This window comes from Geotrypetes seraphini, chromosome 11 (genome assembly GCF_902459505.1).
Source record: "Geotrypetes seraphini chromosome 11, aGeoSer1.1, whole genome shotgun sequence".
Classification (NCBI taxonomy): domain Eukaryota; kingdom Metazoa; phylum Chordata; class Amphibia; order Gymnophiona; family Dermophiidae; genus Geotrypetes; species Geotrypetes seraphini.
Genome location: NC_047094.1, coordinates 85,710,093 through 85,735,966, shown reverse-complemented (window position 1 = coordinate 85,735,966; position 25,874 = coordinate 85,710,093). Strand labels below are relative to the sequence as shown.

Sequence of the window (25,874 nt, the reverse complement as noted above, 5' to 3'; positions counted from 1 at the left end):
GCTTAAGATATGGACTTCATCAACTTTGGACCTGAATTTTTTGGAAGGAAACATTAATTAGAGTCAAAGAAAAGAGTGACCTCTTGTGGTTAAAGGGTGTTACAGATCTAGCAACAATGTCCTGATGAAATGCTCCAATAAAAGAATGAACGTTATCATTGCCATGTTTATAGTCTTGCTGTTCATATAGTGCAATAATTTTTTTCATATATTTTCAAAAGGCAGAATGCTTAAAAATTTGAGACAAATGATAAGAAGAAAATCTGGTTACATTTTATTCAAGGGCAGGCAATACAAAAAGTATACAACATAAATCTGTCAAACATACAAGAACTAAACCACAAAGTGAATGCACACATACAGGAAAACCATATATACAGCACCTATACAGACCCTAAGCTACCAAAAAGCTCACCATTACATGAATATTAGGAGTTGCTATTTACTTTTGGACATCAAAACTTGACAACCTAGGGAAAGAAAAGACCACGGAAAATAATTTATACTTTTTAAATGGCACTGAAGAAAATAAATACTACATTTCCTTTTATTAGCTACCCTTTATCTGTACCTTTCTCAGCTAAGGGAAAAAGTAAAGCCATAGCTTGGAACCTATCAAGCTGATGGTTCTATTGTAGTTTTCTGAAACAGATTTTTAACATATTGTTCACAGCACAAGACAATCTCTACTGAGTCCAATTCTATATATCGGAAGTATTCGTCTTGTTAGCTCTGAAAATATCAAGTCTGTCTTTCACACGCAATTACACTATCACTAACTTTTGTAGGATAAGGCAGCTGAAGGCAACTTTCTAACATACCTTCTCCATGATCAATATTTAAGAAGGGACGTCAAAAGATTAAATTTGGTCAAATGGTAGGGGGGTCTTTTAATTTAATCTGAAGACACTAATGTGACTCTTTAAATACTATGAACACTCAAAGTTTTGCTGTTATGGTGACAATAAATGTAAAGATTTCAACAGAACAAAAAGATGGATAGTGTATAAATGAAACGTGTTTTGGTCATTTAATGCCACAGGTTGTTCCGGAGGTCATGACAATCTTGCTCTTGTTAAAAAGAAGGGCACACAACCTATGATACCAAGAACTAGGAAGAATAATTGATGTGCAAGTGTGACCACAAAAATGCATTATACTACCTTCTCCAGCTAATACAAAAAGAACCAGATTTTTATTTTGACACTGGCTGAAGGAAAACATTTATCATAGTTGTTGGCATCAGCTATTTAAATAAACCTGTTTACTACAAGCAACTCAACAGGACCTCAGATTAGTCTTTTAGAAGAACCCTGCTGTGAGAAAAGGAGACATACATCTGTACAAGTGACCCTGAACTGGCTAAGAGCTACATATCTCAGTTCAATCATCTTGCATGCCAAAGGTCTGAATCAAGCAATTCAATACCAGTGCATCCACAAGCCACAAGAACATGACAGGTTGGCTTAGCAAGATAAGCTACCCAGCCTGTGTGAACTCTTCTGGTTCTATTTGCTGTGGTAATGTTTGATTACAAAAAGACATAATTTCCCCATCTTGGAAATAAGTATATAAAACTCTTTCATCCTTTACCACAGGAAGACTTGGTGGTAAATATTAGAACCTGAATGCTCAAGTAATATTACAGGCCAAATCAAATGTCTTTCTGTACAAGCAAAATTATTCAAAGCAATCAATCATTTAAGCTAGTAATGACAAACTAAACATACAGGTTTGCAAATTTAAGCCCATGATAACATGGGCTGTGCAATCTTCAGATTCTTGAAGTCTTCTTTCTAAAGGCAGGGGCTGGAACATAAAATGCTGCAATCAAACAAACATTGGAGCCAGATTTCTGGACAATTTCTCAGCTTTTGTAAAACAACTGATCCCTGCAGTCCAAGAAGCAAGACTCTTACATATACATTGTCCTAGGCCTTCTATTTACATCTGTCCTTACCACAAGTCTGCACATCAAAATTTAAAAACACAAGAAAAAAACATGTCTTATTTCATTGCATTAACAGCCTGCCATTGGACACAGTATCTTGTCTCTATATTTAGATATCCTGTTCTGTATATAATTATACATGCATCCTCTCACTTTATACTCCATACTATTAAAATTCTACATTTTTAGCAGACCTCACTTTTTGAAACAAAAAGTGAACTGGGTAAGCAAAAATAAAAAAGTTAATTTTAAGGCTTATCTGAGAGCTTATCCTCCTGTAGACAGTGGCACTATCTAAAATGTTTATGTTTGCAACAGTTGTAGGATTTTCTAATGCAAATTTTTAGAGCAAAGAATGCTGCTCACTTTAGTAAAAGAGGGGGGAAAGTCCTAAATTGCAGTGTGGTTAAATTAGGCTCAAAGTTTTGCAGCTTTCTCAATACAGTATTTGCTTTCAGTAAAGTTGCAGCCCTAGTTGGTCTATAGTGTGAACTAACAATCATGCATGTTTTTCAACAGATTTTTTCTAAAAATAAAATTCCCGCTGTTGAATGTAGGTAACCAAAACCAGAGAGAAAGGAAAGAAGCCCCACAAAATGGATCTTTATAAATCTGTGGCAGCCATACTGCCTAGCTAGCTAGCTAACCAGCCAGCCTCCTTCTACAGGTGGTCATATGAAAAGGCAAGCGAATGGCATAGAGCTGTTAAGCACTAGAAACATTTTTGGCCCTCCTCTATCTCCATTATTTTTCATCACGTCCTGCCTAGCCTTTCACTTCTCCCTGTAATAGAGTAAGTAATACTTCAAGGGATCTGGGAGAGGTAGACTCAAAATTTTCTCTCTCAAATAGTTTATAGGAGGGTCTGGTTTCAGTTCAGGAAGACTCCTATCATCTTCCTCTCTTTTCTCCTCTTCTGCTTCCTCACAGTTGTTGTTATCATCAAATGGATTTGGGATACGACTAGCAAACACCTCCTTGTCTAAGAAGACTATAGTTTCCATGCGGCGGCGTCTGATCCGCCTTCGCTTAAATCGAGGTGGATTTTTCAGCCCATTTCCACATTTGCTTGCTGCCTCATAACTGATTATTTTTTTAAGAGTTCCTCTTATAGTAATACGAGCCAGATCCTGCAGGCTACGGACATTTGCTGGAGCTAGAAATCAGAAAGAGTTAAAACACACTAATTAAATAAATGAATCATCAGAAGCCATTAAGAGATTTTATTTCCTTGTATCTACATCTCTAGGCTAGTTACAACTCAAAACACATATTAAAAACTAAATAACTACTAAAATGTTTACAAAAATGATTCATCCCACCCATAAATCTCATCTCAAAGCACATATTAAAAACTAAATAACTACTAAAATGTTTACAAAAATGATTCCTCCCACCCATAAATCTCATCTCAAAAAACGTATAAGGAGTTTAAGTATTGTGACTGTGGCACACATTCACATAGTAACTGTAGCAAGATGAGAATTTTACTACTAATACAAGATGTTTTGAATCTAGTCTGCTTGCTGTTTTAATGTAGTGATAAAAAAGGTCAATTCTAATGTATGTAAAACACTTTTGAACAGCCTAGGAATTTATACATTAGGTATAGACAAATGAGACTGAGATAGCTGGCAGAACAGGTGCTTATTTCTTAATGAGACATAAGAATTGCCATAATGGGACAGACCAAAGGTCCATCAAGCCCAATATCCTGTTTCCAACAGTGGCCAACCCAGGTCCCAAGTACCTAGCTAGATCCCAAGTAGTAAAACAGATTTTATGCTGCTTATCCTAGAAATAAGCAGTGCATTTCCCAAAGCCATCTCAATAATGGCCTAGGGACTTCGCTTTTTAGGAAATTATCTAAAACTTTTTAAAACCTTGCTAAGCTAACTGACTTCACCATATTCATTATGTGAATAAATATTATCTCTGGTTTGTTTTAAATCTACTACTTAGTACCTTAGTCCTGGTATTTTTGAAAAGAGTAAACAAGTGATTCACATTTACCCTTTCCACTCCACTCAGTATTTTATAGACCTCTATCATATCACCCCTGAGTTGTCTCTTCTCCAAGCTGAAGAGCCCTAGCCACATTAGACTTTCCTCATAGAGAAGTAATCCCATCCCTTTTATCATTTTTGTTGCCCTTCTCTGAATCTTGCATCACCTTTTGCTACGCTCAGGCTGGTCTCGCGCTGCATGGTCGAGTAACGGGACACAAGGTCCGAGCAATGGCAGCCTCCGTAGCGTTCCTCAGGTCCACACCTATTGAGGAAATCTGCAAGGCTGCCACGTGGTCTTCGGTTCATACTTTCACCTCCCACTACTGTCTGGACTCACTGTCCAGAAGCGATGGCCGGTTCGGCCAATCGGTATTGCGAAATCTATTTGCTTAAATTGCCAACTTCCCTCCATCCCTTTTTCAGTTAGCTTGGAGGTCACCCACATGTGAGAATATCATGCCTGCTTGTCCTGGGATAAAGCACAGTTACTTACCGTAACAGGTGTTATCCAGGGACAGCAGGCATATATTCTCACAACCCGCCCACCTCCCCGAGGTTGGCTTCTTTGCTAGTTAAGTGAACTGGAGACCACGAGGGGATGCGCCCCCTATTGGAGCAGGAAGGCACGCAATTCTGCTATTTCTTTTTTGAGATAGGGCAACCAGAACTGCACACAGTATTCAAGGTACAACTGTACTATAGAGCGATACAAGGGTATTAAAATATTTTCATCTTTGTTTTCCAGACTATCTCAGCACTGCACCAGCGCCTACATTCCAGGTCTGCTCATGATCTTTAAATTCTGGGCATTTGTGGCGCGCGCTTAAGAAGCAGGTACTGCTCCTTGGTGCACTCCTTGGTGCGCACTAACGGAGGGAGCCTTTGCTTTGAAATCTAAACTTACACTTTTTCATAAAAACAGAAACAAACAAACTATTGGGAGCTTTCTATTTTTGCTAACTTTTGGTTTCATATATTCCTGCGCAATGATCTCAGCCATCAAGTATTCCCTTTTTCTGGGTTCACCGTCCCATCAACCATAGTGCAACAGTCCCTCGTCAGCCCAATAATATTGAAATCTACTCAATTTTTCATTCCCCTCTTAATAACAACTTATCTAATATAAACTTGAAATTAAGCTTAATAAATGTTAGATCACTTAAAGGCAAATACCACCTCATAAAAGAAGTAATTCTTTCCCATAACTTAAACATCCTTTGTATTACTGAATCTTGGTTAATGGAGGGAGAAGCATACCTCTCCTTTTGCAGTCCACCTGGCTATACCTATCTGTTCAATCACCAACACAGACGGAAAGGAGGGGGGTTAGCTATCATTTGCCACGAAAACATAGCAAGAACTGTTGATCACTCCTCAGGGAATGTGGCCATTGAATTCCTACAAGTTAAACTTAACACTAATCCCAAAATTGACTGTCTACTACATTGCACCACCTGTTGGTCAGGATAACCTAATACTTCTTCAAACTTTAGTCTTTGATTTCTGCTCCTCCTCTGACCATCCAGTGATCCTTGGCGATTTTAATATACATTTTGACAACCTAACTATTACCGCTGAATTCCTAACACATACTACTGATCTCAACCTGCAACCATTAGTCCTAGGCCCAACCCATTCTGCAGGCCATACCCTGGACATGATCCTTGCCCCAAAATCCCATCTTGTTATATTCTCTAATCCTTGTAACCTACCAGTTCCCTGGTCTGATCACTGCCTTATTTCATTTAATATCCACCTTCAACAAAAGACAAAACGACCACAACCGAAAAACAGTTCATATTGTGATTTTAAGAATTTAGAGGCATCAACTATCTCATGTCTAATTAATCCTAAAACAATAAAATTGAATGTTGACTTCATAGATGAGCAACTTACAATATGGGAATCAGCAAAATCAATCACTACTGGATAAAAAGGCACCTTTAATAACTAAAACTATCTCTTCACGTAAGATTCAAAATCCCTGATTTTCAGAAGAGCTTCTGCTGGAAAAACAACTACGACTGCTTGAAAGAAAGTGGAGACGAAATAAAACACTTACAAATCTATTCCTTCTACAAAATTAAAATCAACTGCGCAAATAAACAACTATTATTCAACTCAAATTGTAAAAGCAAAATCCTTCTATTCTATATTCTATTTTGAAATCCATTGCCCCTAAGACTCATAGACAAAATACTACTTCTAATACCTGCCCAACAGTCCAAAATCTCACTGATTACTTTTGTAAAAAGATAGATGACATTCAGAAGCAACTTGGTCAAAGATCTTCCCAGTACCCTATCGGACTGCCACTTACCACTTGCAAAATGTTCCACGTTTAAACTACCCTCACTATCCAATATTGAAAACATTTTCCAGAGAGTTAATATATTACATTACATTAGGGATTTCTATTCCGCCATTACCTTGCGGTTCAAGGTGGATTACAAATGGATCGTCAGGACATTACAAGTATTTAGGGAGTAGTTTGTACATTTCTTTGAGTTGCTAAGGATTACATCTGAATTGGCATGGTATTAGAAGTACATATGGAGTAGTTGCAGGCGATGCTTGGGACATTTCTGATTGACTTAGTTCGGTTTTATGTGTTTTTTTAATAGAAGGGATTTTATTTCTTTTTTGAAGGTTTTGCAGTCTGTGGTCGAGGTCAATAGGTTGTAGAGTTGGAGATCAAGTGTTGCAGCTCGAGTGGCTAGGAGGTTGTTGTACAGTTTTTTTCTTTTGACGTTTTTGGTTGGAGGGTGTGTAAATGGTGCGTGGGTTCTCCTATGTCTGGTTGAGGTGGATTGAATTAGTCGATTGTTCCAATAGGCTGGGCTGTCTCCGTTTATTGCTTTAAATAGTAGTCAGTAAAATTTGAAGTGTACTCTCACTTGTATTGGGAGCCAATGTGAGTTGTGGTATGCCTCTGTGATGTGGTCAAATTTCTTCAGTGAGTAGACTAGTCTTAGGGCTGTATTTGTATTGTTTGTAGTTTTATCATGGTTGCTGTGCAAGGGAGATATAGTATGTTGCAGTAGTCTATGAGACCTAGGATTAGGGATTGCACCAAGAGTTGGAATTGTTTTCTGTCAAAGAATTTTCTGACTTGCCTCAGGTTTCTCATGACTGCGAATGATTTTTTTTTTTTATTGTTTTGTTGATTTGTGGCTGCATTGTACAGCCTCTGTCTATTAGCACTCCCAGGAGTTTTAAAGTGAGTTTGATGTACTATGTTGTCGAGTTTATGAAAAGGTTTGTTACGGTTGGGGTTTTGTTATTTTTGAGTAGGATGAAGTTTGTTTTGTCCTGATTCAGTTTGTGGTCTTTCATCCATGCTGCCACTGTTTCAAGTGTTGTTCTGTGTATTGTGTCTGCTATGGATGATGCTGGTTGATCGAAAGGAAGGAGAATGGTGATGTCGTCTGCATAGCTGTAGGAGGTTAGACCTTGCTTGTCTAGGTAGGAGCCGAGGGAGGCAATGTATAGGTTGAAGAGTGTGGGAGAAAGAGGTGATCCTTGAGGTACTCTGCAGGGGTTAGACCATAGCTCGGATTTTTCTTTATTTGTTTTAACTCTGTATGTTCTGGATTGTAGGAATCCTTTAAACTATGATAGTATCTTACCACTGATTCCTACTGAGTTCAGTATCTGTAGAAGGATGTTATGGTCTACTAGATCAAAGGCTGTGGAGAGATCTAGTTGGATAATTAGCATTTTTTTGCCTGTGCTGAGGTGTTGTCTGGCGGTGTCCATGAGTGAGCCTAGTAGGGTCTCAGTGCTGTGGTTGGTTCTGAAGCCTGATTGTGTTGGGTGGAGTAGGTTGTGGCTTTCTAGGTATGAGTTTAGGACTTTGGCTACAAGGCCTTCCATTAGCTTGACATAAAGTGGTATTGAGGCTATGGGTCTGTAGTTGGATGGTTGGTCTATTTCTCCTTTGGGGCCTTTCAGGATTGGAGTGATGATGATTTCGCTGAGGTCTTGTAGGACAAGGCCGTCAGTGAGTAGGATTTGTATCCATTGCAAGAGTAGGGTGCGAAATAGTGTACTGGAGGCTTTCAATAGGTATGGGGGGCAGTGGTTGAGGTTGCAAGTTGCGTGGCTGTATTTGTTGTAGAGTTTGTTTAAGTCTGACCATTGTATTGGTGAGAAGTGGGACAATATAAAGGGGTCATGTTCAGAGATCATCTCACCATTCATCTTAAAACGATTCTTTCCATGCTTTGGACCTTTCATACAAACTCTTATCCTAAATAGCCTAAAATCTGGATCTTTAACACTAAAATGGAAAACTGCTACAGTCTACCCGATAATCAAAGGCTTTAAAGCAAACTTGCAAGGTACATTGAACTACCATCCTACTGCTAATACCCCGTTTATTACCAAATTAACAGAAAGAATAGTATTGACCAATTGTCAGATTCTGTAGAATCCACCAATGCTTTACATTCAAACCAAACAGGTTTTAGAAAGTCATTAAAAGGTTTGACCACTAACATACTTTATAATTTAGATCATCATAATTCTGTTATCCTTTTCTCTCTAGATTTGTCAGCAGCATTTGATACCATTGAACACCTTTGAAAGGCTTACTTCGATAGGTATCTCAGGACAAATTTTTGAATGGCCTCGATCTTTTCTTACCGATCGTTCATCTAAAGTTATCTTTAATGACACCATCTCCAAGCCTTATGTCCTTAAATACGGAATACCCCAAGAATTTATTCTGTCTCCACTACTTTTTAATATCTTTCTATCGCCCCTCCTAAGGCTCTGCCTGTCCATCGGCTTCACCACTTTTGCCTATGCTGATGATATCCAGCTATTGCATCCTTTGAACTCAGAAATCAAAGAAGAAATACTTGAAATCAACAATAAACTTGAGTGTGTCAGACAATGGCTAAATTCCAATTGGCTTTAAATATACAAAAAACAAATCTTACTTCTCCCATGGAAGAATGGAACAAACTTAGGTGTCCCTTTTATCCTTAACAACTTACAACATCCATAGACCGAAGTGAACGTGAGATACTGTATATAGGATGAGCAATTTATTGATAAATTGTGGTTTGTTTGATGATAAGAGTTTTGAATGATAAGAGTAAAATTTTGAAGGTGAGTCTATGGGTGATCAGAAGCCAGTGAGATTTAACTAATAAGGGCGTTACATGATCATATTTTTTAGCAATATGGATCAGTTTAGCATCAGTATTTTGAATTATTTGAAGACTTTTTTTTTCTTTTTTTGTTATTCCTATTAGTAGGGAATTAGCAGTAGTCAAGTTTTGCAATAGTTAACAAATGAATTAGTATATTTAATGATTTGCCTCAAGAAATTTGGAAATAGAACGGATCATTCATAGCCTATAGAAACAAGATTTTACTATACTGCTTATGTACTCGTGATATGAAAGCTTATCATTGATAATGACTCCCATACAGTATCTCACGTTCACTTCGGTCTATGGATCTCACTGGCTTCCGATCATCCATAGACTCACCTTCAAAATTTTACTCTTATCATTCAAAACTCTATCATCAAAAGAACCACTATTTATCAATAAATTGCTCATCCCATACAGTATCTCGTGTTCACTTCGGTCTATGGATCAAAAGCTCCATGGTGCTACCTCATCTGGAGTATTGTGTTCAATTCTGGTCTCCTTATCTCAAGAAAGATATAGTTGTGCTAGAAAAGGTTCAAAGTAGAGCGACCAAGATGGTAAAGGGTATGGAACTCCTCTCATACGAGGAAAGACTAAAACGGTTAGGGCTCTTCAGCTTAGAAAAGAGACGGCTGAGGGGAGATATGATTGAAGTCTACAAAATCCTGAGTGGAGTAGAACGGGTACAAGTGGATTGATTTTTCACTCTGTCAAAAATTACAAAGAATAGTTACAGGAAACATTTATAAAACCAATAGGAGGAAATTTTTTTTCACTCAGAGAATAGTTAAGCTCTGGAACGTGTTGCCAGAAGATGTCATAAGAGCAGATAGCATAGCTGGTTTTAAGAAAGATTTGGACAAGTTCCTGGAGGAAAAGTCCACAGTCTATTATTGAGAAAGACATGGGAGAAGCCACTGCTTGCCCTGTATCGGTAGCATAGAATATTGCTACTCCTTGGGTTTTGGTCAGGTACAGGTGACCTGGATTGGCCAGGGGTAGGCAATTCCGGTCCTCGAGAGCCAGATCCAGGTCAGGTCTTCAGGATATCTACAATGAATATGTATGAGATGGATCTGCATGCACTGCCTCCTTGAGATGCAAATCTATCTCATGCATATTTATTGTGGATATCCTGAAAACCTGACCTGGCCACGGCTCTCGAGGACTGTAATTGCCTACCCCTGCGATTGGCCACTGTGAGTACGGGCTACTGGGCTTGATGGACCATTGGTCTGACCCAGTAAGGTTATTTTTATGATCTTATGTAACAGTCCCCTCTTTGAAAATCATAGGGACTCGACGTCAAGACATTTTCTCGATGATGGTGCCCCAGCTCTGGAATTCTATGCCAAAACATCTAAGAGAGGAAGTTAATCAAAGATGCTTTCAGCCTTTAAATTTTTATTTTTAAACATAATATCTTTTTATTCTCACCCGATCGTTTCTTCTTTCCTCTCTCCCCTTCTTCACCTTATTTTTTCTCTCTCTTTCTCTTTTCCATACATGTTTCTCCTTTGAACTTTAAAAAAAACTAAATTGTAGTTCTACCCCCCTCGTCTCTTCTGTATTCAAAATCCTCTTGCGATTAACAACTTTGTGCGATCAGCAAATTTAATTATCTCATTAGTTATTCCCATCTCTAGATCACTGATAAATATGTTAAAAAGCAGCGGTCTCAGCACACACCCCTGGAAAACTCTACCATTTGCCCTTCTCCATTGAGAATATTGACCAATTAAACCTACTCTCTGTTTTATGTCTTTCAACCAGCTCCTAATGCATAAGAGGACATTACCTCCTATCCCATGACTCTTTAATTTTCTCAGAAGTTTTTCATGAGGTACTTTGTTAAATGCCATTTGGAAATCCAAATATATGATATCAATTGGCTCGCCTTTATCCACATGTTCATTCACCCCTTCAAAGAAATGCAGTAGATTGGTGAGGCAAGATTTCTCTCATTAATCCATGCTTATGTATATGTTGTGTCATTTTGGTTTTTTTTAATAGTTACTACTATTTTGCCCAGCACCAACGTCCGACTCACTGATCTATAATTTCCCAGTCATCTCTGGAACTCTGTAAGAGTCAGGGATTCTCTCTCAGTAATATTATTCTATCACAGGGCAGTAGAGGGTGCTGGTCCAGTAGTGTGGAAACTACAGCTCCCAGGATGCACTGGGCTCAGCAGTCCTGTTGAGTCACAGGGGTGGTCCTCCAGCAGGAAGGAGAATATTTGCTTGAGTCTGGGATCAGTTTGGGGAAGTCCCTGAGAGAAAAGAGAACTCCTGATTTTTCCCTAGACATTAGCTGAGGGCAGAGCTGTGGGAAAAGGACTGATGCCTGTACTGCTTGACTGAGGTAAGCCACTGTAAAGTGTGAGGTAAACTAAAAAGAATAAAAAGTGTTTTGTTCGTATGAGACTGTGTTGTGTCCTAACCCACAGTTCTTCAATCGCCGGTCCGCAGACCGGTGCTGGTCCGCAAAAAAATCTTGCCGGTCCGCGAAGGATTCGGGTCCCCGCCGCAATGAAAGGTGCCGGCGTCAGCTGACTTGCAACTTCCTGTTGCCATGGCTGTGCCGGGACTCCTGCCTTCGCCGGGACACCTGCCGCGTAAGCTTCCTGCCTTGTTTCCGCACCTCCAGACCAGCAGCGGCAGCTCTGTGTGCTTTTAACTTCGGCACAGAGCTGCCCCTAAGCAGTAGTTTAGCGCGGCTTCATGAGGCAGCCTCAGGGCCTTTGCTAGGCCGGCCCGCTTCGATGATGCGATGTGGGCCGGCCTAGCAAAGGCCCCGAGGCTGCCTCATGAAACCGCGCTAAACTACTGCTTAGGGGCAGCTCTGTGCCGAAGTTAAAAGCACGCAGAGCTGCTGCTTGCCTAAAGACTCTTGGGCCGCTAAAGGAGGGCAAAGAGCAGCTGTCCTGGAGGTTTCCCTTCTTCTCACCTTTGCAGGTCCCTTTTTTTTTTCTTCAAACAGCAATAGGCCCCAGCATCGACATCAAGTAAGTTCCACTGTTCCTTGCAAGCGGTTCTGCTCGGCCAAAACTTCCCCTCTGACATGAGCCACCCTCAGGGGAAAGAAAGTGACCCGCAAAGGTGAGGGGAAGGGGGCAGATGATGGAAGTTGGGGGGGGGGAGGAGAGAGATAGAAGGGGCAGATGATGGAAGTGAGAAGAAGGAAGAGAGAGCAGAAGGCAGATGGATGTCAGTTGAGAGGGGAGAGCAAATGCTGAATGGAAGTGGGGAAAGAACACATACTGGATGGAAGGAGGAGATAAATAAAGGGGGAAGAAAATAGTAAGATAATGGAGAGGGTGAGGGAAAGGGGTGACAAGCTGTGGGTAGACAGAGTGAAAAGAGGGAAACGGGACTAAATAGTAAGAAAGAATTTAATTTAGATGGAGGCAGAAAATAGAGAAGGAAGACCAGAGAAGAAAAGGGAAGAGAGAACAGAGAACGATATCAGATCTGAGTGGAGGAAATGAGAAGAGAGAGATGCTAAAAACCACAGGGGGGAGGGAAGGATAGAGATGCCAGACCATGAGGGGAACAGAAGGAAGATGATGGATGCCAGACCAAATTGGGGGGGGGGGGGAGCAGGAGAAGAGATGGCAGGGAAAGACAGACAGTGAATGGAAGGGGCAGATGCTGGATTAATTTTCATTGTGCATGGAAAAACATCCGTAACAAAATACAACCAAATACTTACAATTATGCACCAATACAAACCCTCCCACCTATCCTCCCCTCCCCCCAAACAAAACCCACACATAAAAATCCCTGAGCACAATAAAATAAGAAATAAACATATTACGAATTCAAGAGTCTACTCCAAGCCATAGGAGTAAGGGTCAGCCAAAAGTGCTCCCAAATCAAGGTAAATCTTCAGCCCGGACCTGTGTCGAGATTGGTAAAATGTCTACATTCCAAGGATGCATGTATTGATCATCAGTGATTTCCATTGGCTATAAGTTAGAACATCACTGGTCAGCCACTGTGTCAGTATAGCCTTCTTGCCAAGCAGTACGGCTCGTGTCACAAAAGCTGAAAGGCCTTTAGGTTTAGAAGAAGCAATGTCATAAAATCCAAATAGTGCTTTGGGGGTCGAGGTCTACCGCCGACCCCATAGAGAGGTAATATAGGATCCCAAACAAAGCCAAAACTGGAGTATATAAGGGCAGGACCAAAACATATGTCCCAATGACGCATGTGCTTGAGTACATTTTGGACACTGATGAAGCTGAGTGATGCCCATACGATAAGCCCGAATGGGCGCTATGTAGAGGCGGAATATAAACTTTAACTGCAGTTCTCAATGTTGAATATTGGTGGATATCTTTCTCAAATTTTTGACAACTTGCTGCATCTGATGGGAGGTAATAACACACTGGAGATCCTCAGCCCAGGTTACTGTTAAAATATCAAAGTTGGGGCCAGGTTGACTATCACGAATGCCTACCTGATGAAAACGAAGAGGAATCATTTGTTGTGCAGAAAAACTGAACATTTCAGAAAGAGTCTCATAGCAAGTGTCCGTCAAATGACAGGTGGGCAAAGATCAGACATAGTGACGAGCTTGAAAATATGCAAAAAGTGTCAACATCCGAAAGTCCAAATATACTCCGAGAGAACGAGAGCCAGAAGGCAAGAGGCGGGAGCTCGCATTCACCCTTACAATGAGCAGAAGGGGTAAGGACCGTGCTTGGGAGGAAGGGCGGGCGCATGCCGCTTTCAGCACGAGGGTGCTTTGTGGTTCTCGCGGGGGGGAGGGGGGGGGTGTTGCGATGCTGGTTAGAGCGGGGGGGGGGGGGGGGAGGTGCTCGTACACCAGAACATGCTCGGTTTGCGAGGCAAACCGGGTTACTCGCAAATCGAGGTTTCACTGTACATACAAAAATAGAGATAGCTTATCTGATGAAAAGTAATATGTTCTTTCACCATCACACAGAAGACTAATTAAACTGAAATATTTGCCTTCCTCTATTACCAGGCAACAACTCATGGGAAATAAATGTGTTTGTACTCACGCAAGTGAACAGTCTTGGACTTTCCTGAATCAGTCTTGCTGGGCTGTATCAAGGGAGCAAAAGAGACAGCCAAGATCTTCTTGGTCTCCCAGGAAGAAGTCCCAGTGCGGGTTATCTTGGTCAGCTTCCCCACCCCCCAAAACAAAGAAAGTCATGTCCAGTCCATATAAAATGCACAACAGCTATGAATTGCCTTTTATCAAAACAGAAAATCAGTGCAATCAGTCAGTTCTTAAATCTCAATATTATATTTGAAATAAAAGGTCATTAAATATATTTCTCCTCAACTTAACCTTTTCTGTAAACAGCATCTGAAAAACTAATAGCTGTAGTAGCAGAGTTTATGTTTATTAAAAGACTTAGGCCTCCTTTTACGAAACTGCAATAGCAGTTTCTAGCACGGGGAGCAGCGCAGGCCATTCAATACAGCTCCCCGCGCTAGAAACTGCTATCGTAGTTTCATAAAAGAGGGGGTTAATATACTGCAATTAGAAAACAATGATCAAAGTGGTTTACAATATTCAATAAAAATATATAGCCATAAAACAATCAGAAGAACTCCACTTTAGATAGAAAAGAAGACAATCCTTTGAAAAAACCAAAATATAAGACAAGAAGACAGCAAGACAGCAAAACATCACATTAAAACAATAGGACAGCCCTAAGTAGCTCAGCTAGAAAAAAGGGCTTTAAATTTGGTAAATGACAATTCAGCTCTGATTGTGGGACATTTTGGTTCCAGAGGAACGAGATAGATAGTAGAAAGCTGTGCTAGCAAATCCAAAGGGAAATGGGTACCATTACCCCTTGATTCACATTACAAACTACAGGAAAATATTAAGGGGGTGGAAAAACATGCCTAAAGGTCAGCATTATATGGCACTAAGGCCATTTTCAGAAGAGCTCTTAGCTCCATTAATACAGCATGAAACATGCCAGCAAGAAAAAAATCTATATCAAATGCTGTAAAGAGATTGGGGTTCTGACCTTGCTAATATCTTTTCTAGTAGATAGCTGTGTCAATCTGGATGGATGGGTAATATTCCCATGCTTGCGAGTCGTGCAGAAGGAATCTTCTCCAGCATTTGATTCCATCCTCCTTCACTAGAGGGCTCTGCTGCCTCTTTTGGTTTGTACCAAATAGTGCTGCCCAATTCAGGAAAAAAAATTTTGATTCGATTCGATTCAGCCTATTGAATCGATTTTTCGATTCGATTTTCCTGCCCAATTAGGTGTTTTTTTAAAGACATCCTGTTGTGTTTATTTTATAGCCTCTTCACTCCTTTTATAGCCTCTTCACCCTCTCCTAACCACACTGGCGCTGTGGTGTAAACAAAATAAACAAACAAAAAAGACTTTTCCTCTCTCTGTTAAATCCTAACTCACGTTCGTGGTACAACACCAGCTCTGGCAGGATACACGTTTCATATCTGACATATTGTAATCACAAAACAGAAAATAAAATTAGTTTTTTCTACCTTTTGTTGTCTGGTCATTATTCAAATCATGTTGGTCCCAGGCTCTGGTTGTCTTCTGATAACTTGCTTGCCAGGATCTCCTTCTTTCTTCTTTCTCCGTGCTAACCATCAATCTTCCATCTCTGTCCTCCTCTTCCCTCCCCCAGGTCTGGCATCTTTCCTTTTTTTCGTCTCCATCCTCAGATCCACCTTATCTCAATTACCCTTTCATCCAGCATCGCTCCCTCCTTTCCCAACACCCCAGGGTCAACCATCTCTCACTTTCTGTTCCTTTTATCCCTAAATCATATTGTCCACCATCTCTCCCTCTCCTCTGTATTAGACCCATTATTTCTTCCCCCCCAAATCCGGCATATGCATGTCTCTTTGAAACCCCCCTTCCCTCCCTCCGTGTACTTCTACACCAGGGCCCCCTCCCCTGAACGTCTGCACCCCCCTGAAGGCCTATACCCCACCCTTGAAGACCAGCCTGTCCCACCTGAAGGCCTGCACCCCCCCCCCCAGAAGGCATGTATCACCCCCCCTGAAGGCCTACACCCCACCCCTGAAGACCAGCCTGCACCCCCCGAAGGCATGTACCACCCCCCCAGAAGGCCTGCATCCCCCCCTGAAGGCCTGCATGTCCCCCCTGAAGGCCTACACCCCACCCTTGAAGACCAGCCTGTCCCCCTGAAGGCCTACACCCCACCCTTGACGACCAGCCTGTCCCCCCTGAAGGCCTGCACCCCCCTCAGAAGGCATGTACCACCCCCCCCGAAGGCATGTACCACCCCCCCCGAAGGCATGTACCACCCCCCGAAGGCCTGCCTGTCCCTTCCGAAGGACTGTACCCCCCATGAAGAGTACTCCCCCCTCCCCTGGAAGGTCTGTACCCCCCCCGAAGGACTACACCCCCCCTCCCCCCGGAAGGCCTGCACCCCCCCGAAGGACTACACCCCCCGAAGGACTACACCCCCCCCGAAGGACTACACACCCCCTCCCCCCGGAAGGCCTGCACCCCCCCTCGAAGGACTACAACCCCCCTATCCCTGGAAGGCCTGCACCCCCCCAACAAAGGACTACAACCCTCCTCCCCCGGAAGGCCTGCGTGTTTAAATTTACTGAAATTCAGCAGCCTGCCCTGCAGAAGAAGATCGCTGGTTCTAGCGATCTTTGTAAGCTGCCATAGGTTGTCCGAATTGTCTTCTCTCTGCCGCGGTCCCACCCCTTCTCTGATGTCAGAGAAGGGGCGGGACCGCGGCAGAGAGAAGACAACTTGGACAACCTATGGCAGCTTACAAAGATCACTAGAGCCAGCGATCTTCTTCTGCAGGGCAGGCTGCTGAATTTCAGTAAATTGCTGCAGGAAGCCAGACACTAGCGGGTAAGCCACTTCCCGAATGACCCTCCCCACTCGCCCTCTAAAGCAGGAGCAGCAGACCAGCAAGAGGCAGCACTGCCGCTCCTGCTTTAGGGGCGAGGGGGAGGGTCAGTCAATGAATCGGGAGGCCGATTTTTTGGTGGGGTAAATCGATTCAAATTGATTCACCCGAAGTGAATCGGTGAATCGATTCGAATCGTGAATCGGGCAGCACTAGTACAAAGCAGGAAATAGACCTATATAGAAACACATGCGAACTACAACTAGAGAATGACACAGGGGAAAAAAAATTTGTCCTTTTCTCCGTGAGCTCATTCCCGCGAGCTGAATCTCCGTCCCTACGAGCTCGGTCCCCATCCCCTCCCTGCAAACCATCTGATCCCATCCGCACAACCCATCTCATTTCTGTGTTCCTATTTCCCCATTTTTAATATCTCCCCTCTGTATCTGCCATTGCCCCCCTGTGTCCATATACCATCCCCATGTATCTCCCCTTTATGTCTCTGTCCCTATGCCCTCATGCACATAATTTCCCCTCTGTTTCTGTTACCTTCCTGTGTCCAGATTTCCCCTCTCTTCCTCTTCCACACCAATGTGTCTCTCTCCTCTCCAACCCCATCTAGCTCCTTTCCCTCTTTCTCCCCCCGCTTCCTGCATCTGGCTCACCTGCCTGTCCTCCCCTTTCTCTTTCCTGCTGTGGGTTTAATATTTGTCTCCCTCTTCATCCCCTTCGCCCAGCATCTCTTTCCCTTCCACTCCCTCCTTCCTACTGTGAGAGAACAAGCGCAGTCATGGATTGCGCAGTCCAGCAGCCCCCTCCCGCCCGATCGCCGTGTCCTACCATCTTCCTCTCTCCACCTCACCTTATATGCCAAATTTAATTTTTCTACTTCCAGCGGCACACTTTCAACAAGTCGTGCACATGGCTGCTTGAGTTGAATCTTCTCTGACGCAACTTCCTGTTTCCGGTAGCGTCAGAGGAGAAGATTAAACAACTCAAGCAGCCGTGCATGTGACTTATTGAAAGCGTGCCGCTGGGAGAAGAAAAATTAAATTTGGCACATAAGGTGAGGGGAAGGGAGGGAGAGAGATGGCAGGATGCGGCAATCGGGTGGGAGAGGGCTGCTGGACCACATGATCCGTGCTTACTTCACTGCGGAGACAAGGCCATTCACTGCTCCATAAGACGAATGGCCTTGTCCCTGTTTCGGCAGGTTACATGCGGCTACTCACGGTCAGCCGCAGGTAACAACCACCATAGAAACATAGAAACACGGCCCATCCAGTCTGCCCACCTTAATGTCCCTCCCCTACCTTTGCCCTGTGAATAGATCCCATGTGCCGATCCCATTTTGCCTTAAAATCAGGCACGCTGCTGGCCTCAATCACCTGTAGTGGAAGACTATTCCAGCGATCAACCACTCTTTCAGTGAAAAAGAATTTCCTGGTGTCACCTCGTAGTTTCCATGTCATTCTCTAAATACAACTCTGATCTGCTCTGAAATTATAACAAACATTAAAATGCCATTGAACAATCGATACATCAAAACAATCATGCAAAACAGAAACATTTATGGAGCTCAAATATTACCTCAATGTGTTATAGCAATAGATTATTCTTTATACTCTTAAGGTCTGACATCCAAATTTCAGTTTGGACTCAAATTTTTTGATTGAGACAGATGGCAGGTGCAAGAAATAACTGACAGGGTGGGGCTCCAGAATGACACACCTAGAAAAGATATTATCAAGGTTAGAACTTATCTCTTTTTCTAGAGCAATATGTGTCATTCTGGAAGGATGGGATGTACAAAAGCAGTCCCAAAAATCTAAGGCAGGTCCACTGTGCCGGCTCATAACACTGAGGACCCAAAGGCGGAGTTCTCCCTTGCCGTTACATTCACTCTGTAAAACTTAGAAAATGTATGCAAAGTGGACCAAGTTACTGCCCTACAAATCTGCTTGGGGGAGACCGCCCGAGCTTCTGCCCATGAAGTCATACTTCTAGTTGAATGCACCTTTATGGAGACTGGTGACTGTTTTCCATGCTGACAAAATGGCTCTATAAGAATATAAGAATTGCCGCTGCTGAGTCAGACCAGTGGTCCATCGTGCCCAGCAGTCCACTCACGTGGCGGCCCTCTGGTCAAAGACCAGCGCCCTGAGACTAGCCCTACCTGCGTATGTTCTGGTTCTGCAGGAACTTGTCTAACTTTGTCTTGAATCCCTGGAGGGTGTTTTCCCCTATGACAGACTCCGGAAGAGCGTTCCAGTTTTCTACCACTCTCTGGGTGAAGAAGAATTTCCTTACGTTCGTACGGAATCTATCCCCTTTCAATTTTAGGGTGCCCTCTCGTTCTCCCTACCTTGGAGAGACTGAACAACCTGTCCTTATCTACTAAGTCTATTCCCTTCAGTACCTTGAATGTTTGATCATGTCCCCTCTCAATCTCCTCTGTTTGAGGGAGAAAAGGCCCAATTTCTCTAATCTTTCACTGTACGGCAACTCCTCCAGCCCCTTAACCATCTTAGTCGCTCTTCTCTGGACCCTTTCAAGTATCCATCTGGAAATCGTGACCTTGGAAGATGGTGCACCACACATAAAGATGGTCAGATAGCTTGAACTGGTTGGTGACCTCAAGATATCGTTGAAGCACTCTTGTCACATCCAACTTTTTCAGAATCTGGTCCTTCTTCTTTGAATCTGTGGACTGGAACGCCAGCAATCTGACCTCTTGATTGACAAGGAAAGCCGACACAACCTTCAACAAAAAGGATGGAACAGTACGCAAAGAAACTTAGGCCTCTGTGAACTTGAGGAAAGGTTCTCTTCAAGAGTGAGCCTGTAGCTACGAGACTCTTCTCGCTGAGGTAATAGCCACAAGAAAAAACATCTAGTGTAAGATCCCTGAAGGATTCTTCCTTCAGCAGCTCGTATGGAGCCTGACTGAGGCCTTGCCAAACCACGTTAAGGTTCCATGAAGGAAACAGGTGTTTTATCGGGGGTCTGAGCCCCAGGCCCTCTTTAGGAATCTGGCTATGTCTGGATGAGACACCAACGAAGCCTTATGTTCTCAAGCCCTGAAACAAGAGAGTCCCACCACTTGGACTCTGAGGGATGCCACTGTATGACCCTTGTCAAAGCCAATCTGGAGGAAAGCTAACACCACCGAGGTCAGAGTAGAGAACAGTTCCTCGTTCTCCTTAATGCATCACAGTTGAAATGTTTCCCATACTTTGGCGTAAGCAGAGACCATCGTAGGCTTTTTGGCTCCAAGTAGAGTATCCCTTGCATGCTAACATGGCACGCTCAAGAGTCATGCTTTAAGAGCAAAGCAATCCGGATCTTCTATGACCATGGTCCCTGAGAAAGAAGGTCCGGTTGTACTTTCAGTCTGAGACATGCACCCCTCTGAAGATGCACTAGGCCTACATACCACAGTCTGTGTGGACAATCTGGAGCCACAAGAATGACTGTTCCCCAATGGCTTGCAATCCTGTGGAGTATCTGGCCTATCATGGACCATGGAGGAAACACGTACAAGAACTTGCTCTTTGGCCACGGCTGAACCACAACATCCAGACCTGCATTTCTGAATTCAGATCTTTGATTGAAGAATTGGTCCATCTTCTTATTTCTTGCTGTTGCCATCAGATTGAATGTTGGGTGACCCCAGCAACAAACAACGGATTGAAAGGCTGCCACAGACAGCCCGGATCCAGTGCATGTCTGCTGAGGAAATTGATGTGGACATTGTCGCCATCAGTTCATAATGGCCTGGGCTTCTGGAGTCCATGGCAGAGACATCTGCAGAAAGTCCAATTGAGGTGACCACAATAGCAACGCACTCTGGAGAGGATGCATGTGAGCTTTCACCCATGGGACCATATCTATTGTGGCTGCCTTAGAGCCTAGCACTTAGAGGTAGTGCAATATGGACAGAGCTGTTTGGTCAACAAGCTCATTATCTGGATGCAAAGCTTCTGTCTGCATGCCTCTGGAAGACAGACATGACCTTCTGCCGTGCTGAAGACTTCCAGGTTTCCCAGAGACTGGGTTGGAGCCAGTTGGCTCTTTCAGAAATTCATTCCAGCCCAGGCTCTGCAGGGCCAAGGCCACGTGAACTACCGCTTGCTCTTGTTCTGGGAATGACAGAGCTCTGATAAGCCAGTCATTCAGGTATGGATGAACCCGCAAACCCGTGTTACGTAGCTGGGCAGTTACAACCACCATCACCTTGGTAAACATGTGAGATTAAGAAATAGGAAATAGGAAATGAAATCTCAGGAACTTTCTGTGTTCTGGAAAAATGGGAATGTGAAGGTTTGTATCTATCAAATCCAGAGAGGCCAGAAATTCCCCCAGTGCCACTGCCGCTATGAATGATCGTACTGTCTCCATGCGAAAGCATGTAACAATCAGTGCTGCATTGACATGTATAAGATCCAGAATGGGTCTCCAATCACCTAAGACTTTCTTGGGCACGGTGAAGTATATGAGTATATGCCCGAGCCCGAATTTTCAGGTGGCACAGACTCTATGGCCTGAATATCTAACAGCTTCTGAACTGAAGCAACAACTTTTCTTGCTTTCTCTGGTCACCCCACTGGGGAGTCCACAAACCAGTCCTTTAAAGGCTGGATGAATTTGAGCTTGTAACCACTGTGACAGGCAAGACCTTGCCATGCCCACAAACCCTGCTGCTAGTCCTACCTGTGCTAAACCAGTACCCATTCCTAGGGAAAGAAACAGGACTTTAAAATCTGGCAAACAGACTGCAACCACACCAGAAGGGCAAGGAACAGGAAATAGTGCAGCAGCAGCAGCACAAGGCTCCACTTTATTACCCTATCATTCCTTCCCTAAAACTGCTGGTAAAGCTTACTTTAATGTTCCAGCAGTATTTTTTTGACAAACAAAGGGTTAACGAGAGGGGAGGTTCCAGCCGCATAACGACAGTGAATTCATGGGTGGACAAGGCCGAAGCAGCCTGTTTAAAGTGCTGCTGGCCCGAAGCTGCTTAGGGAGGTAAGTAGGGCTCGCGGCGGGGTCCTTTTTTTTTCCATTGAAAATTTAATGATTAACAATATCAAATGATACCGAGGAAAAAGGTTCACATTCAAGGTTATAAATTTATACAAACACAAAATAATCCTTCTCAAGCCCATAATATTGGGGAGACATGCTACTTTACAACCACGTTAAATAAAGGAAAACAAAGAAATTGGTTTGATTCATATGAATGAATCCTAACCTTTCCCTATTATAAGGAACTCTAACATCCTATCATTTTCTCAGCAATGAATCTAAAAGACAAAAGAAGAAAAAGATAAGACTCACTTCTGTTCTCGAGCTAACAAAAATTGTTGCAGTTGAATAGGATCCCAAAATGTATATTCAATGTCTTGTACCTTGACAAGACATTTGCATGGAAATTTTAAATAAAAAGATGCCTCAAGAGCTAGAACTCTTGTTCTTAATTTCAGAAATTCTTTCCTCCTTAGTTGCGTAACTCTTGAGACATCAGGATAAATTCTAACCAGATCTCCACAAAATTTAGTCAATCTATTTTTAAAGTAAAGTTTCATTATCAACATTTTATCTATCTCACTCATGCATGTTATTACCATGGTGGACCTACTCTGGATAACATCCTGAGTGTCTTCCAAAAACTCTGTCAAATTTATATCATCTGTTACCAGGTGGTCCACATCATGGTCGGATTATTTTCTTCTGTGGAATATAACAGTTATTTATTGGGAAATTATCCGTATTGGGTAATCCCAGTATTTCTTTAAAATATTTCCTTAACAATATTTCCGAAGATAACAAATGAGTCACAGGGAAATTAACCAAGCGGAGGTTCCTCGCTCTATGCATATTTTCCAACATTTCCATTTTAGAGTGTAACACCGTAGAATCCTTAACAGCAGATACTGAGACAGCTTGCAACGTATTACTTTGAGTTTCAACCAAACCTAGTCTTTTATCCAAACAACTTCAATTAGAATCCACATTCTCAAACTAAGTCACAGAGCGTGAATAATCCAATGTTTGTTTCACAGATTCTCTGAGAAACCCTTCAACTCTAGAAATACCTAACCACAAGTCGAGGGTAATATCTTGCTTTCCACTGCTTGTGGTTGCTCCTCTACTACACCTGAAAATTCAAGTGGTTTAGGTATTTCAGTAAAAGCCAGTTTACTTGTCTGAGTAGAGGATACCACAAAACCAGCAGAAATAGTGGGAATATTGTTCCCGCTACCACCAGATACTGGATGAAGGGGGGGGAGTATCCTTTCGAGGGGGCTCAACGATGCTCTGGATGTGGGAGAATTCATATCAAGTAAAGTTTGTACTGGAGTTTCTGTGGGAAATATCAAATGTCTGTCCATAGGACCAGAAACAGCAGGCGTTGAGCTCTTAGGCTTGATTTTTCTTTTACCCATATCAGAATAAAGTTATACAACCTGAACTCAGCTCCCCAGCTCCACGTTGCTCCAAGCGGCTCCCAAGGGGCGAGTCCTGCCCCTTAGGGCACGCCCCTTCGGCCACACCCTTCAGCGGCAACCGCGGCAGCAGTGTCAAATTTAAGGAAATTCAAAGGCAAGGAGGACGGACCCAATGATGTCAGGGGTCCGTCTTCCAAGGTGCCTGCCCGATTCCACCTCCGGGCCCTGCCGCTGCTGCGGGCTACACGGGGCAGCATTAAAGGTCTCCTCTGGCGTCCTGAACAGAAAAAAAGCAGCTCCCAGGCTCTCCGCGGCAGCAATGTCAAATTTAAGGAAATTCAAAGGCAAGGAGGACGGACCCAATGACGTCAGGGGTCTGTCTTCCAAGGTGCCTGCCCGATTCCACCTCTGGGCCCTGCCGCTGCTGCGAGCTACATGGGGCAGCATTAAAGGTCTCCTCTGGCGTCCCGAACAGAAAACAAGCAGCTCCCTCGTGGCGGGGTTCTGATTGGAGGGAGGGAAGGATGGGGATTCGGCTGTGTGGCAGGTGCTCGGGGAGGGGGCAGTGCTCATTCAAGGGTTCTGCTGCACAAGGGATGGAAGGGAAACTGCCAGTGAATCCCGGGACTATGGCTTATTTGGGAGGTAGGGCTTATATTAAGACACTATCCCGAAAATCCTGCTAGGGCTTATTATCGGGGTAGGTCTTATTTTAGGGGAAACAAGGTAGTAGGGAGGGCTTGCACTGTGACAGTAAAGGCATACAAACAGTCCCCTCATCCTCTTAGTCTCCCTTGGAAAGGCCCATTGGATCCTGGCCAGCCTCTAATATTGAGGCAGATGCATCCTGGGAACCCAAGCCCTCTCACATGCCTCCTGGTGCACTGCCAGAGTTCCCCTGTGGATCTCATCCGTCCAGATAAGCTCTTCACATCAGATTGACAAATTCCAGAGAAAATGCTGTATTAGGCAGCATGGAGTCTCCTTTAGATGACCCAGCTTGCATCTCTTTGTGGTCTCCATGCTCCTGTGCCTAGGATGATTGCCATTCTGGGGCTCTGGAAGGGATTTACTTCAAATCAATGGACCCCTAACCGTTCATCATCCCTAGAGAGCAAAGGGGAGGCTAAGCTTATTGCTTCTGCCCCCCCCTTTCACTTGTTGCATGGAAATGGCACTAGGGCACTCTTCGGGCACCCATCCAGCACAAACCTGGCATGAATTAAGGGTAAAGGAGCCTGAGGACTCCATCCCTGCCAGTTTTGAGGCAAAATGAGGTAATTTGAAGGTTCTGGAGAACTGAAAAAACAAACAAACCCGGTAAATCCAAGATGGCTGCCATAGCAGTGTCTTGATGCCAAAAAAGGCTCCAAAACACTAAAATAATTAAAATAAAAAAACTAGCGAGAAAGATATTTTGGAAGTAGGGAAATCTAAGGGAAAGGGCAGAAACCTGAAATAAAGTCTTTTTAAGATCCATCCACAGTATCATAGACTGTAACAGTTTTACTCACTGTGACCTGTGCTGGATATTTGCTGCAGCCTGCCTCAGCTCCTAAAGTAGCTGGATCTGGAAAAAGAAATCACTGCCTCAAACGGACTGCTCCTCCATTACTGAATCTTCGGGCTGCCAGTTAGACCAGAGTCTGGCTGAAACTCTTAACCCCCGCGGACCTGTGCAGGTGAAATGGGGCAGGTGAACACAGCAGTACCCTGCTGAACTCACTACAGATGCCCGACAGCCTGTGCTCAAGTCCCTGCGACTCAGTAGGTGAGCAAAGCTACTAGGGGACTGGACCCCGAGATCTATGAAAGTTTCTGCAGGATGGCTAACAGATACCACAGACGGACTGGCGTGTCAACTGCAGACCTCAGTCTGATTCTCCTTCATGTAGACAGTGCTGGACCCTCGAGAAAGGGAGCTCTGAGCACCGAAAGCCGTAAAAAAAAAAAAAAAAACAACCCATGAAAGACTGAAAAGACCCCCCCCCCAAAAAAAATTAAAGAAATATACAGAGCAGATCAGAAAGACTTCCTCTGGCTTGCATACAGAAGGAAAAACAATGGGGCAGCAGAGCCCTTTAGTGAAAGAGGAGGGATTCAAAAGCTGGAGTAGATTCCTTCTGCATGGCTCGTGAGCATGGTGATATTACCCGTCCATCCATTATGACACACCTATTGCACTAGAAAGGACGTTTGCCATTATTATAAAAGCTAATAACTGAATATTATGATTTTATATCAAACTCTCAAAAGATTTCAGTAATGCAGTCCAGTGGCAAAGAAAGAATAAGTTCTTACCTTGACAATTTTCTTTCTAGTAGCCAAGACACTCCATTTCTAAACATGTGGGTAGTCAATCCCTTCTCGTGAGAATTCTTGTAGGGAGCTTCATTGGCATTCTTTTTTTTTAATTTATTTAT

At 43.2% G+C, this 25,874-nt stretch overlaps 1 protein-coding gene across 4 annotated transcripts in view; it reads right to left on the bottom strand.

Moving 5' to 3' along the window:
* Nucleotides 1–251: 251 nt before the first annotated feature.
* PCMTD2 (protein-L-isoaspartate (D-aspartate) O-methyltransferase domain containing 2) overlaps nucleotides 252–25,874 on the bottom strand; it is a 120,580-nt gene continuing 94,957 nt past the window's right edge. For 3 of the 4 annotated variants that reach the window (XM_033963571.1, XM_033963568.1, XM_033963570.1), the window contains 3 exons: nucleotides 14,161–14,284; nucleotides 10,927–11,049; nucleotides 252–3,107 (listed from right to left, as the gene is read on the bottom strand). In XM_033963571.1, coding sequence (XP_033819462.1) covers nucleotides 2,725–3,107; nucleotides 10,927–11,049; nucleotides 14,161–14,284 — 630 coding nt within the window. In that variant the 3' untranslated portion in view covers nucleotides 252–2,724. The remainder of the gene's footprint in view (nucleotides 3,108–10,926; nucleotides 11,050–14,160; nucleotides 14,285–25,874) is intronic. The other variant, XM_033963572.1, reaches the window with a different exon arrangement.